We start from the raw sequence: 15,150 nt of genomic DNA, 5'->3' as shown, positions 1-15,150 counted from the left end.
GTTTCATAATCCCACTAGAATCACCCTTTCTAGCAGGTACTCAGTTCTCCAGGTGTGGCTGGCCACTTGGACTTTTCCTTCTGAGTCACAGCCTCTGCCATCCTACCCAACTGGGGAAAGTGGGTGAGGACCAGCAGGGAGGCTTAGGTGGGATGGGCAGGTGGGACGCGGCGGACCGTTAGCGCAGGGGTAACGGGTGGGAGCTGAAGATCCCGGGCGTGGGGTGGTGCGGAGCTGGCGCTGAGGCTGGGGCATAGCGCACCTGTGCCGGTGACCCTCGGGAACGTCAGGGCGGAGGCTCGCTCACCTGAGCCCACGTGATGGGGCGGGGCCCTGTCCGCGGAGAGCCCGTAGCCACACCCTCTCGGCGCGCAGCACGCCCGGACCCCGCGGACCGGATCGGCGGCTGCGGCGGCGGCCAAGCCCCGGAGGCGGAGGCGGGACGCGGGAGGCGGCGGCGGCGGCGGCGCGCGGAGACGTAGCAGCGGCAGCAGCATGTCGGCCGGAGGAGCGGCGATCCCGCCGCCCCCGAACCCCGCCGTGTCCTTCCCGGCTCCCCGGGTCACCCTGCCCGCTGGCCCCGACATCCTGCGGACCTATTCGGGAGCTTTCGTCTGCCTAGAGATTGTAAGTGGGGCAGCGAAGGCGACGAGCCAGCCCCGGGAGCAAGGATAGGCAGCATCCTTGCCCCCGGCCCGGGGTGGTCCCTCTGCGCCCTCGCTCAGCCTTCTTTCTCTAGAAGTGGGCTTTTCCTGCTGTGGGTGTCGGGTCCTCTCCACGCTGCACCGGGGCCTCTTGCCTGGCACCTGTTACGCGGACACCTGCTCGCGGGCCTGGAATGGAAATGTGCCCTAGAGAAAGAACGAGCTGACTAGGGGCCCACGGTTAGGGACTTTACGCTTGGAGGGGTCTTGAGGACTCAGGGCTTTGGAGAGGGACTCAGTTTGGCTGGTGGAACAGGCGTCCTCCCCGCCTCTCCTGTCGCCAACCTGCCATTTTGTTGGGTGGTGAAAAGGTGTATTGATGACTGGGTGGCCAGGAAGCTGCTAGGATGTGGAAAGTCTGGGCGGGAGGCGCCAGGGAAAGGAGGAGGAGGCTGAAGCCTGGGTACGGTTTTCATCCGACTCACCCTTGCCAATGTCAGTGCCCTTTGGATTGGGGAAGAACAGGGCAGGGAGAAAGGTGAGGTTGTAGGTGCAGCTGGCTGTGTGTAATCAAGTGGGTGTGAGAACGGACGGTGGGGCAAGGTGGAAGTGGGGCCGTCAGCTACAACTCTTGCCTTTGCCCCTTGTCCTTTTCCAGTTTACCCGAGAATTCCAAGCCTACTCAGAACGCTTTGCTCTGCCCAAAGTCAAGTCGATGTCACAGGCCTGCCCTGCAACCTTGTTGAACTGGACACTTGAACTTCTGAAAGGAATGCTGTGGAGTTGGGAGCTTTTGAAGCTCCTTGTGGACAAGGGGGGAAAAGTGCAAATATAAATTGGGCAACTGAGGTTGCATCATGCCAGGAGAATGTCAAATAGAAAGAAATGTCAGTAAGGCAGCGTCTTTCCTGCAGGCTGGTTTTGTTTGTTCTGCTTGGGGTTTTCATGTCAACCCTCATCCTGCAAGTTTGCATAACCTGGATCTGGGTCACTCGGGCTTCCCTTTTGTGCTGCTGCAGAGCTGAAAATCTTGGTTTTCTGTCCCGTTTTGCTTAGGTAGCCAAGTCACCTTAGGTTTAGCTCAGATTTGAATCTGAAAGAAGAGACCCAAGTGAGTGAGTCTCAGGCTGTGGCATCTGTGATCAGATAGTGTGTGTGAGACAGGAAGACCCCGGTGTGGGTTCTGGTTGGATCCCAGTTCAGCAGCATAGGCATTACTGAGATGGTTACAGGCATTGCAAGGAGAGGAACAGACCGGGAGGAGATGGCATGGACCAGCCTCCTGGTTGTGGAGGGTCATCGCCTTTAAATGAGGAAGCGTTGCAGAGAAAGAGTTCCCAGATTCTGGGCGCCCTTCCTGCCCACATTCCTCAAGTCCTACATGCTTGCTTCCTCTTTCACGAGTTCTTCCCACATCTTCACGTACTTGCTGCTTATCCTGAAATCTACAGAAGACCCACACGCATAGCCTCACGGCCTAACCTTTGGTAGAGTCAGCCCCGTCCTCAGCGGAAGGATACATCTGAGATGTCTGCTACTCAAAGTTGATACGCTGGTCTCTACTATGTATGTGTACATATGCATGGAAGTCCTACCCACGTGTTACCAGATCAGATGGTACTCAAGACCCACACGTGGATGTGCTACACTTTATGGAACACCATTTAGTTCTGAAGCTAAACAAATCCAAGAGGTGACTTACTGAACCCCCTCCCCCCAATGTCTTATCTCCTTTTCCTATCTACCACACTAGTTAGTTCTCAACTCTTGCTGTACTTAATAACTTGGCAGCTTTTGGAAGTACTGTCGCCAGCCCAGACTAATTAAATCAGAACCTCCAGGGGAGCACCCAGAGTCAACTAATTTTTCTAAAGGTTCCCTGGAGATTCTATTACACAGTGTAGCTGCAACTCACTGACAGAGCCTTTGAGCCAGGCTGTGCAGGAAAGAGAATCTCCTTACCAATGTGAATATTTCTGTTTGTTAGAACAGATAGGACGATCAGATCCTGGAAGTGTGGGGAAGTATCCCACACACCTCAAATTTTTTAAGAAATGGCTTGCTTCCTGCTTTCTTACACTTCTGCTCCTCTGGCAACTTTCCTAACCTGGCACAAACTCTTAGAATGATACCGAGTGTCTCTTTCCAAAGCCATTTGAATTTTCACTGGTGTGTGCCTGTGTCTCACTGTGTGTGTACATGCATGTTCAGTATGCGTGTGTGAGGGCTCATGCTTGTGTGTACAAGTGCATGTGGTGGCCAGAGGAGAACCTTGGGTATCATTCCTCGAGAACTGTTCATTGCTTCTTTTTTATATTTTGCTTATTTCTTGAGAGAAGGGGAGGGCAGACTCATTCCACAATGGTTGTATGGAAGTAAGGCCACAACTTCCAGGAGCAGATGCTCCACTCCCACCATGGTCCAGAGGTCAAACTCAGATTCGCAGGCCTGAGGTCAGGCACTATTTCCCACTGAGCCATCTCACCATCCTGTCAACTCTTTGGGGGAAAATGGGGAGCTGTATGAGCAAGACCTCTTCCTGGCCTCTAACTTGCCAAGTGGAACAGGCTGGCCGGAGACCAGCTTGTCTCTGCCTGCCTAGCACTACCATCACACACCAACACAACCTGCTTTTCTTAAGTGAATCCTGGGGGCTGACGGCCGGCACTTCAGGATTAAAGTAGAAGCACTTTACCGAATGAGCTTCCCTTCCAGCCCGACATTGTTATTTTTATGGCCGAACATCCTCCCAAGCTGAAGTCGAAAGTATCTTTTTATCCCTTCTCTGAACCTCCTGTTACCTCTTCCCACGGGGAGGATCAAAATGTCCCAATGAAACCAATGACCTCAGGGAAATGAGAAGCCACATTGAGCCAAGGCAACAGTTCCTTTTTTGGCCACCATCCTTCTGGAATGCTTAGTGATACTGGATCATAACATCAAGAGAGCAGCTAGCAGGCCACCTTTGTGGTCTTCTGCCCAGAACGCCCACCTTAAGTACAGACAAGAGCCAAGTAACTCATTTGAAGCACCTTTATCCCTAACTTTCATTATTGCCCTGGTGTTTTGTTTCGGTCTGTTTTGTTTTTTTCTTTTTGATTCCTAAGTCACAGACTCCCATGGATCCTCTTCAAAACTTGTTAAATGTGAGGAGGATTCCTTAGGCACACTCTCATACACTAAGTCAACTCCACACTGAGAACAATTATATTAGCGTCTGTTAGTGTTTCTGGATCCCTCTAAACGCCTTTTAAATTTGGACCTTCCATTGAAATCCATTTCTCTTTAAGACCTCTTCCCTTTGTGCCCTGTGGCTCTCTGAAGCTTTGCAAACTGTGTTCAGCGAAGATGGTTTCATCTATCGGGAGGCAATTCAGCTAATGAAACTGTGGTCTTGGAATGCAGTTCTCACACTAACTTTGCTCAAGGAATTTAATCCCAGTCTCTGGTACTCTACCACACTCACAGCTCTCTGTAAATAGTGCCTGCCCACCAGAACCAAGTAGGGCAGTTCACAACACTTATTTCATCAGTGGGGACTGCTCCAATTTTACATTCCTGATACAATCCTTTTCTGAGATAGCTATGTTCTACCACTGGTCTTCTGACTTGCCAGCCATTTTGTTTTGGTCTAACCTATTCTTACCACATATATCCTTACAATGCTTTTACATGAGTTTAATGCAAAGTTAGTATTGCTAAGCCAAGCCTTTTAGCTCAGGATGAAAACATTAACTCCAAAAATTATCATTTTGGGAGGATCAGGACTGAGTAAAGGACTTGATGGGAAAGTATGAGGACCTGTGTTCAAACCCCAGAACTCCTGAAACACTGGCCTCCATGCAGCTTGTGTTTGTAGTCATCCACCGTGTGTGAGAAGGGAGGCAGGGACAATGGAATCCCTGAAACCTCAAGGGCCAGAGAGCCTCACCTAAGCATCAGTGAACAACAAAACAGACCATCTCAAAAGTGGGACTCTGAGGTCTCACACTCCAGGTTGTCCACACTGGCACAGACCCATGCAATGCACACACTTGTCCTCATGAACAAAAAGTCATCATTTTCGAGATCCTCTCGGTGTTTCTAGAGTGGATATTTATTCATTACCTACTGTGTACAAAACCATTTGGAAGCCTCCTCACCTGAAAGCCAGTATAATCTAGATAAGAAGATACATTTGGGGAAGAGAAGCTGTCATGGAAGGTGAACTACAACCAGAGCATTTTCTATCTAGGCCTAGCTGTAATATCAGAGTATTTTTACTCTCTGAATGAGCAACATAGCTAGGGTCCTGTTCTCAATGAAATTATTTAAGAAAACATGTGTAAGAAAGATCAAATGTAACACTTTTAATTGTGGAAAACAATAACATTGGTTTATTCAGTGAGTCTCGCAGCTTCAGTGTTTAAGAAAACACCTTCAATTTATCTGTTTATGTTTCTCTTTCTGAGGAATTCTAGAACACATTTTCTACATGTTTCTTACTGTAGTGTTTTAGGACCATGATTCTTTTCCTTTAGTTAACATAATGATATATCAAAGAGCACACTGTTCATTGGACCTTCTCTTTATGCCCTGAAGTATGCAATAGCTATTAGAGTCCTTTCCTTTAAAAGCAGTTGTGTAGGCCAGGCCCGTTGCTGCATGCCTTTAATTTTCACATTCAGGAAGCAGAGGCAAGTGGATCTCTGTGAGTTGGAGGCTGGTTTGGTTTATGTAGTGATTTTCAGGCCAGCCAAGGGCTGCTTAGTGAGACCTTTTCTCAAAAATAAATAAATAAAAATTAAAAAAAAAAGGAAATGTAGCAGGATATAAAAGTCAAAAAGCATTTACAGTCTTGTGAAACGCTGAGAGAGGCTTAGGAAAATGCTATGAGAAAGAGAACATTTGGCTACTGGGACAAACTGTGGAGAGCTAGGACAGGGAGCTGTAATAGGGCAGTAACATTTGAGGTTAGCCTGAAATGGTAAATGAGACAAAATTCCAGGTAAAAAGAAGGGCACACACAAACCTCAGAGCTTAAACAATAGTAATACCATACCATGAAATTTCTAGCAGTTGTTAGTATTTTGGCATGACTGATGAGAAGACGGGAAAAAGAGAAGGAAGATGCTGCTAGCAAAATCGAAGCTGTGCTTTGCTGACAAAATCTAGGTCAGGCTGTGAATCTCTTCGGCATAGAGCGCTGCTGAGAAAAGGGTTAAACGTGGTTAGACTGTGTCTTAGAAATCGTTAAAGAAATTTGTAAAACAGAGATTAAAGTTAAAAGGACAGTAGGTTGATGTAGGGGTAGGTAGAGTGGTGGGTGTTACTATTACTATAACTCAGTTAAGAACTGATAAGACCTTGAAGTAAAACCAAGAAAAAGAAAGATGAAAAAATAAAGGAGAAAAACCCTAAGGCTTAGCGGGCTGACTAATATATGAACTTGGTTGGTCTCTCAAGTGATACTGGACGAGACTGAAATAAAAGATGTATCTGAGATGAGCACAAGGGGAGGCTGATGGGAGGGGAAGGGCCGGAGGCAAGTGCAGTCATACAGAGAACTCTGGAAGGTATCTCCAGTTATAGTCTTTGACTATAGTCTTTTTCTTTCCTTGCTTGTTTTTATGTTTTTGTTTGTTTGTTTTCTGATACTGAGTTTTTTTTTTTATTTATTACGATTTATTTACCTTTGTATCCCAGCTGTAGCCCCCCTCCTTGTGTTTGTTTGTATGCTTTGACAGGGTTTCATTGTATAGCTTTGGCTGTCCTGGGCTTGTTTTGTAGATCAGGCTGGCCTTGAACTCACAGCAATTCGCCTGCCTCTGCTTCCCCGAGTGCTGGGATTACAGGGGAGCACCACCATGCCCAGCTTGAGTGTAGTCTTACTAACATGTAAATGTACTAGTATCTGTAGTTTTCTTTCCTTGGCTAGAAAATGGATTTTGATTGCAAAGAGACACTGTCTGAAGTGGATTAGAAGGCCTAGAAACCTATGTGTTTGCCTCTCTAGGTGCGTTTTTATCCTGTACATAAGACTTTTCCCCTGCTTGTGCCTATGAGTTAACAGTCAGCAATTATAGAAAAAGGGCCTGTAATTTTTGTAAGGGAAAGTCACCCAATGCCACCGCCAGAATGTTCAGCATTCATGTCCCCTGACTCACAGCCCTGTAGGAAATATGAACCAAAATTCTGAAAGCTTTAAACCAACTTGCTGAAAGGATTGACCTTGAGCTACCAGTGGAAAAGTGAAGGGGAAGAGATTTGGTTTGTGCTGCTGTGTAAAAATGTGCCTCGTGGTAAGAGCTGTGCACCTGACATGTCTGCTGGGGTGTGACTGAGTTTAAAAGGTCGATAATGAAGAACTGGTACCAGGCCAGTGTCCTAGCTATGACACACATGCAGAGTCAGAAAGTGCTGTGGCCTTATACTTGTATAAGAATATTCTAGAAGAACTGGTAAGTGGAGGGAAGCAGTTTGGAAGCAGATAAGCTCTTTAAAATTGAAAATCCTGATATTTTCCCCAGTAAGATAGTTTAACCTGAATTCCTGGTTGGTCTGTTTTATAGAGGAGGACTGAATCTTCTCATAGGAACCCTGCCTAAGACTCTTAACTTTTGTGTAAGGACTTTCAGAACAAGGACGGTCAAAAGAAAAAAAAAAAAAAAAAAAGCTAATGGTCTGTGCAGTTCTGGCCAGGACATTGGCATGCAGGCATTTTTAATCTACACAATCATGAGCTATCTACATACATGAAAAGGAGACTGTAGAAAGCAAGGGAGATGATGAATGCAAATGTAAAAAGGCCAGAACTCATTTCTCTTCTACCCTATTTGCTTTCTATTTTAGGGTTTGCGTTAGCTATTTAGAAAACTGACATGGACGTTTGAGTCAGATGAGGTGAAGGTATAATTTTGTAGCACTGACAAACGTAATTCAGATGCAAACCAGAAAGTAAAGAAGATTGAAAATTGGAGTTTGGGAGGTATGGCATGTCTACAAGACATGAATGCTTTTCCATCATCTTTTTCCCCTGCGTCCAAAGACCTTGTAGTAGGTGGGGCTTGTGGCCAATAATCACTAAAAACTTAATTGAGGACATGCTTCTCCATGGTAGTCTTCTTACCTGTTTTTGTTATCTGTCATGTACCAGAAAATGGGCTGGACTTCAGATAGCCATGTGTTCCTTGGATCTGAAGGTACATGACTCACACTTTTTTATTTTAGAGCCATTAATTGCTCACTGATTGGTTTATGTTCCTTTGAAGCAAGATACAACTGAACACCTTATGTAGAAAGTGCCTCCTGTGTTCTTAGTGTTCAGAAACATTTAAGAAAATGTCACCAATCCTGACTTCACAGCTCAGTGAGTGAAAGGCATGTGAGGCCATGATTTCAATCTAGATGTTGTAATGGTCAAAAGGATACATGCACCAGTAACCACAGAAACACTGAGGGTGGTTTCTAGCCAGAGAAGTTTTTGTGGAAGATATGGTACCACCGGTCAGCTATACAGCAATTTGTGTATGCAGGATGAAATAATGGACTAGAATGCAGAGAAAAGGGATTGGGAAAGGAGCATTTCCACAGTGAAGGAAGTTTGAGGTAGGTGAATGCCCAAATTCTAGTATGGCTACCACTGGGCACAACTACATGTTAAATACATTTTCATTGTATGGCCTGTCTTGTAAAAGTATCTACCAGCTAAATATTGTATCTCTTGACATAAGTATGTTTCTAGCTTTAAAAAAAAAAAAAAAAACTTTCAGAATATAATTTGTATGTAACATGGAGTTAAATATAGAATCTTTCTTTATGTAAGTGATAAGTTCTAGGTATATTAAACATTTTTATAAATATAATATTGAACAGGCACCCAATAAATAGGCACCCATTAAAACAGACACACTTAACAAGTAGGTGAGGGGTTCAGTAGGTTTGGGTAAAACTTCCCTATGTTACCATTTGGCCACTTTTACATGACTTGAAACAGTCATTTGGAAAGTTGATAGAAATCTAAGCCTAGACTGAACACTAAAATTTAAAGAGACAGAAAACTATACTGATAAAAGCATAGTTTGGGAATTCACTGCCAAGTCCAAATCCCACTTCTACAATTTGTTAACTGTGCAACTTTGGCAAAGTTAATGGGAGCTCTGCTTCTCAACTAACTTCCCTATAAAAGGGGGCTCATAATATCTCTTAGGCTCTTTAAAGATTAAGCTGACAAAAAAAAATAAAACTCTTAGAACAGACTTGGCCATAAGAACCCAGCATATGTTACCTAATACTTCTGTGATTGTATGACCATCAACTTCATGCTGATACCAACTCTGTAAGCCACTCTAGGAGACAGAATTATTCCCCCACTCCCAAGTTTGCGGATTATTCAGTGTTCTGGCTACAAAAGAGAGGTGGCATGGCAAGCTGTGTAGATAGCAGCATAACAAAATATTCTAAATGATGAAATATATTTTCTCTAGGGTTATTTGGTCTTGGAATTTGTCTCTCAAGATTGGTGTTCTCTCAAACATTAGAAAGTAGCTTGTTTACTTAAGATGGGTTCACAAAGGTGTAGGTGTCAAGTAGGTTGGAAAGTTATTAGTTAAATGTCAGAGCATATCAGGAAACCAGTGTCTTTGGAAAAGAGAAGAGATATTTGCAAGAATGAAAGACTCGTTGGGGAGCATGTCAGAGCTATCCAAATAAGAGATGGGTTGAGAAGTCTGTAATCCACACAGCCAAAATCACAAGCATCTTGTTCTTGCCAGGACCGTGTTTATTAGCCAATAGCTTCTAGGGGAAAACATGGTTCAATTCCAGCTGAGAGGGTTTACTGTAGTGTGATCTGTAGGTGAATAGCCACCCCCTTGTTTTTCTCATGGGAGGAGGTCTCTAGTCATGTCTACCAGGAGGGTTTCTGGTCTACAGAGCCCAAATGTAATTAACAAAGATATTATAAACTGCAAAACAAAAAATCTTTTGTTTTAGAAATGAGTAGTTTCTTGGTTTCATTCCCCATAACTCTGATAATAATAATAAAAAAATACCTGGCTCACAGTTGGGGGGTACAGTTCACCCTGGGACAGGAGAAGAGGCATAGTGGGTTTCTGTACAGCTGGGACTCTAACCAGGAAGTAGGAAGAAAGCTCAAGCCAGAAAACGGTCTAGACTGTGACCCTCAAAGCATGACCTGCAGTGACCCACTTTCCCCAGCTAGATACCCCACCTCTAAAATATTCCACAACCACCCAAGACAGCCTCCAGAAAATCATTGCACTTTCAAAACCTAACAGGGAACAAACTAATAACTTCACCTCAGAACATAATTGAGCACATGTGTGCCAGGGACCCATAAAGTTGAGCCAAGAAGATGAGAACAGCCAACCATAGGGAAGCTGATGGACGTTTCTAGGGGTTTTCTCCTGTATTACTTGAATGTAGAGGAACTTTTGGTTAGAGTTTGAGGCTTGGGTGGATCCATGAGCCCTCATTTAGTTTCTTACAGAAACTGGATGTGAAGGCTCATTTTATACATAATTATCATGCTTTTTAGAACACTAGGGAACAGCAACAGGCAGAGGTAGACATGAGGGCAGAATGTGGACTCGGATCCAAGATGAGAACGTGGGTGCACAATGGCATTTTCAATACCTTGTTCTGCAGTTTGCACACTTGCTGTTGCCAGGATATTTTATCAGCTCTTTTCCCTCAGACTTTAACCATGTCAGTGCTCTCCTGTTCATCCCTGAAAGCAGGACACTCTCCCCTAAACCAGAACACTGGAGATTATCACTTATTTGGGAAATGTTCCAAGCTTACCAAAGCCCAGAACTAGAATTCCAAGCACAGCCAGTCTCACTAGAAGCTCACTGATTAATGATGAAGTCATGTTGAGAAGCTTAGAAGAAAAGGTAGCTTTCTTTGAAAGGAAATCAGGAAGGAGGGAAGAGATACTTGTGTCAAAGCCATAGTGACTCCTACAGCAGCAAGATATTAGAGAGAGAGAGAGAGAGAGAGAGAGAGAGAGAGAGAGAGAGAGAGAGAATTGGGATCAAACCCGGGGCCTTGCAGTTACCAGTCAATGATACTCCTGAAGTGGGAAAACGGCTATCCAGTGCAAGTTTAATTGTGCCATCCACTCATTCACTTAAATGAGAACTTAATCACACATATCCACTGTCATTCAAAGGTAGCCCATGAGCAGAACAAACACATAGATGCCTAGGGTTGCTATGTGGGTGGGATTGATTGAGAAAGAAGGAACTAGCACTCACTCTCTCTTCTCCTGTTGCCATGCCACCCACACTCCATAAATGGGGCTAATCAGATCACTTTTTCTGCAAGTACTGAGTTTCCTTTTCAAAGCTTGAGGTTAGGAAAGGCTATAATTTAGAGTTCAATGGAGCAGTTAACCCATATATTTTCTTGTGCATGTTTGTATCCCTGCCCAAGCCCGACTTCAAATCTGCCTTGCTGCCCACCTTTCAGGATCCCTCCTGTTACATCTCTGTCCCCTTCTCCCATCCCACAGAACTCACTGTGCTCGGTTCTTTTCATAGCACTTGCTACAATCTGTCTGCCAATCAGATTTAATGGTGTGTGTTTCTTCCTTAGTTAGAACGTTGCTTTGTTTTTCTTGAATGTTCTTGCTCACTGTCTAGCAGTAGGTCTGGGGGCCCACCTATTTGAGGTCAGACTTATTAATATTACTTTTATTCCAAAGGATTACTTAGAGAAGTGAACTTACCACATTGTCTGGGTCATATTGCTGTGCTTATCTGTTCGATTTGCCTGTTCTAATAACCAATGATCAGTTGTTCTTTATTCCCCATTACCCTTGCATATAGCTTCTCAGTAAATGACTCTTGAAATATTTGAAATTTAATAATTATTTATAATTTAGAAAATGTATTTAAAGTGAAATAAATCATTTGTAGGTAAAGAATAAGGAAAGGCTACTAGAAAGAAGATGCTGAGAATCAAGAAAAGATTGATGCATTGGAGACTCACTGCCTTCAAATATGCATTAAGTGATATAAGAGAGGAGATAATCTCTTCCAGAAACAAGTGTATTTTAACTCTTAGGATAACTAATAAAGTGACAGTTAAAAATTAATATTCATCACTTAAATGGATTATATAAAATATTGGGGTTATTAATTTTTTATTTGAAAGTAATAGAAATTGAGATCTATTACCACAACTGCTTATTAAATGGATATTTGAACTGTCATTATACAGTATTAGATAAGTAGTAATTTATTATGTTTGTAGAATGCTTTTTCAGAGTACATCAACAAAATATGTGACTGAGCCCTTTGTCCATTTTATTTTATTTTATTTTATTTTTTGAGACAGTATTTCTCTGGGTATCCCTGGCTATCCTGGAACTCAGTTTTGTAGACCAGCATAGCTCTGAACTCAGAGATCCACCTGCCTCTGCCCCTCTGCCTCCCTCTACCTCTGCCCCTCTGCCTCTCTGCCTCCTCCCTCTTGCCTCTCTGCCTCCTCCCTCTTGCCCCTCTGCCCCTCTGCCTCAGCCTCTGCCTCTGCCTGGGTTAAAGACTTGTGTCACCACACCTGGCTTGAGCCCTTTTCATTTTAAAACTTGAATATATTTTATCTTTTGTGATTTGCATAAGTTGGATCTTACCTAAGTACATATGAAGCCACATGCAGATGCCCATTGGCCTTAAAGGTTTGCTCATAGTGCTAGTCTAGCCCTAGTCTGTTTGTTCACTAAACAAATATTGAGAACATCCTGTGTGGGGTTGTGGGGATTCCTACGTGCCCAAGGCATCTTGAAAGCAAGGATATGAACAAACCTTTTGTGTTGCCAAATCTACTATACTCTCTGACTGGTAGTTAGAAAAGAATCACCATGGGATTTGTAAATGACTTTGGTGTAGAGATTTAAGAAGTAGTGTTGCCAAGAGGGTATGGTATTGAAGACAGAAAAAAATTCCAAGGTATTCAATTCTCATGATGTCCAGTAGGTAACAAATGCCTCTTGGGAGGGTGTCAAGAAAAATGGTAGCTGAGAATAGGTAGAACTCAGTTGAGAAATTTTTTACTTTAGATAATGTTTCAAGATTAGGTATGAGTTAGTGACTCAAGCACAATCCGGTGATGTTCTGGGCCAGCAGGGCCAGCCACTCAGACATGAAACAGCTTTGTTTTTGAACTGTGGATTTTTTTCACTTTCTGAAATAAAATAATAATAATAATAATGTGAAGAGCTTGGTGGCATAAGATAAAAAGAGGGGCTGAAGAGCTATTCCGAGCTCTTTCTGCGAACCAGGGTTCAATTCCCAGCACCCACGTGGCAGCTCACAACTGTCTGTTACTCAAGTTCCAGAGGATCTGACACCCTTATAAAGACACATGCAGGCAAAATGTCAATTCACATAAAAGTAAATGAATTATTTTTAAAAGGAAAATAATAAAAAGGACTAGTAAGATCACAAAAAGCCTACCGTGTCTTGTAAAGGCCGTGCCACTGTTCTCTTATTAGTGGCAAGTTGGAGAAGACTGAGTATCATTGCCCCTGTTTCTCCTCTTTTGTTTTCTGATGCCATCATTGCTCGCTGAGCCAGAAATCTGGGGATTTTCCTTACATGCTTTGACTCTCATGCCCTACATCTGTTCAAGCGCTGTCATCGTCTACCTAGAAATTCCCAACTAACCCATCTGTACCTTCATGGTAACTTATGTTATCCTGTCATCCCATGTGGCCTTCAGTCCTGCATCCCTCCTGCTACAGTCCATCCTCACATTCTAGCCAGAAAACCTTTTAAGGGCAGGTCTTAAATACGCTCCCTTCTGCTCAGACAAGCATGGCCTCCATTGCTCTTGCATGGCCTGAATCGCCCTACCTGTCCTCAAGACGTCTTGGCTCAGGTGCTCACATCCTGCTGAGCTGTGTTCTTTGCCTGCACTAGGTGCTGTGCTCCTCTCTGATTACCACCAGATTCATCTCCTGCCTAGATTCCTTCTACGTCACCCCAGTCCTGTCCTAGGGCTTATGAATTCTGGTATACATTTCCTAACTATGCAGATCTGCAACTGGAGCATTTACTCTGTGGAAATAAAGAGGCCAGTTTTCTGCCCACTCTGGCACCAGTTCAGCAGTATCTTCACCACTTGCTTAGCTGTCCATTTCCTGGAATAGACTGAGTTCTGTGGTGTCAGAAGCCAGTGCAGCTTGATTTTATTCCCAGAACTTAGTACAGCACCTGGGTGTTATGGTTAGCTATCGATTATTACATGAACCTAGGGTACAAATTTGATTTCCAGAACATGGTAGTTAGTGCATGTTTGAGGCTTTCATTGCTTACTCTCTTGAACAACAGCTGCAGCTATGATTGTATAGGTAAGAACTGATGTCGAAAGTACAAGAAGGCTGTAATAAAGAAAGGATAATGAGCACTGCTCATGGGAATTTAAAGAGTTACAGCTGTTCTTCTCTTAGAAACTCTCTAGTAAGCAATGACAGCAGAAGGAAAGGAAATGAAGACCAAGCAGTGTATAAAATGTTGACTGGAATGAAAGCCCATCAGCAGGGTGGTTTTCAGAGAAGGAGCCGGATCACTAGATGGTATATGTTAAGAGCTGGAGAACATGGGAGGGGTGTGTGGGTGACTGGGGAACACTGAAGGTGTGTGTGGATGACTGGAGAACACTGGGAGTGTGTGTAGACAACTAGAGAACACCTGGGTAAGAAAGAGAATCCAACATGAAAATCCAGGAACCAAACTGACTCAAGCTCTGGGTTAGAGCTGGTCTTGCACCTAACAGAAGAACACATCTTGTGGAATGATATTGAAACAGTGATAAATGTACAGGGATTAGTACAGGAGCCTTGGTAAGAAATGGAAGAACAAAGTTGAATAAAAGTGTTCTCAGAGGCAAAACCTCTATTGTCTGTTTTGTTTTTTTTCAGGTACTTGGGGGCCTTGTCTGGATTTTGGTTGCTTCCTCCAATGTTCCTCTACCTCTGCTACAAGGATGGGTCATGTTTGTGTCTGTGACAGCTTTCTTCTTTTCTCTGCTCTTCCTGGGCTTGTTCCTCTCTGGAATGGTGACTCAGATTGATGCCAACTGGAACTTCCTGGTAAGAAATTTTTATTGTAAGTCTATTTCGAGAAGGTGTAAGAAACTTACAAATATCTCCTTCTGTTCAGAAATGCCCAAGTCCCTGCTCTGTTTGTTGCTGTACAAAAGAGAGAATAGGTCAGCCTGAGGAGACCACTGTGGTGCCCGTGTGTGGTTTTGGTGGGCAGTGGGAGCTAAGTTAGTAAAGGCCCCACACTAACAGAACTGAGAATTCACTGTTACTTTCATGACTTATTCAAAAGCTATTTCATACCATGCAACAAATGAATTGCTGAACATTAGAACAAATGTCTTTGGGAACTGAGTCACATATGTCTTGAAATTTTCCATTCATTCTTCTTCGGATATTTAAGTGGGTTTAGTCGTGCCTCAATAAGAGAGGCACTGATTGCACGGCATACCCTCA

General features: G+C 43.8%; 1 protein-coding gene across 1 annotated transcript in view; it reads left to right on the top strand.

Moving 5' to 3' along the window:
* The first annotated feature begins 383 nt into the window (after nucleotides 1-383).
* Nucleotides 384-15,150, top strand: part of Mal2 (mal, T cell differentiation protein 2) — a 28,782-nt gene continuing 14,015 nt past the window's right edge. The window contains exons 1-2 of the mRNA XM_021657941.2: nucleotides 384-627; nucleotides 14,572-14,742. Coding sequence (XP_021513616.1) covers nucleotides 496-627; nucleotides 14,572-14,742 — 303 coding nt within the window. The 5' untranslated portion in view covers nucleotides 384-495. The remainder of the gene's footprint in view (nucleotides 628-14,571; nucleotides 14,743-15,150) is intronic.

This window comes from Meriones unguiculatus, chromosome 8 (genome assembly GCF_030254825.1).
Source record: "Meriones unguiculatus strain TT.TT164.6M chromosome 8, Bangor_MerUng_6.1, whole genome shotgun sequence".
Classification (NCBI taxonomy): Eukaryota; Metazoa; Chordata; class Mammalia; order Rodentia; family Muridae; genus Meriones; species Meriones unguiculatus.
Note: the sequence above shows the minus strand (reverse complement) of the source record. Positions and strands in the feature narration are given on the sequence as shown.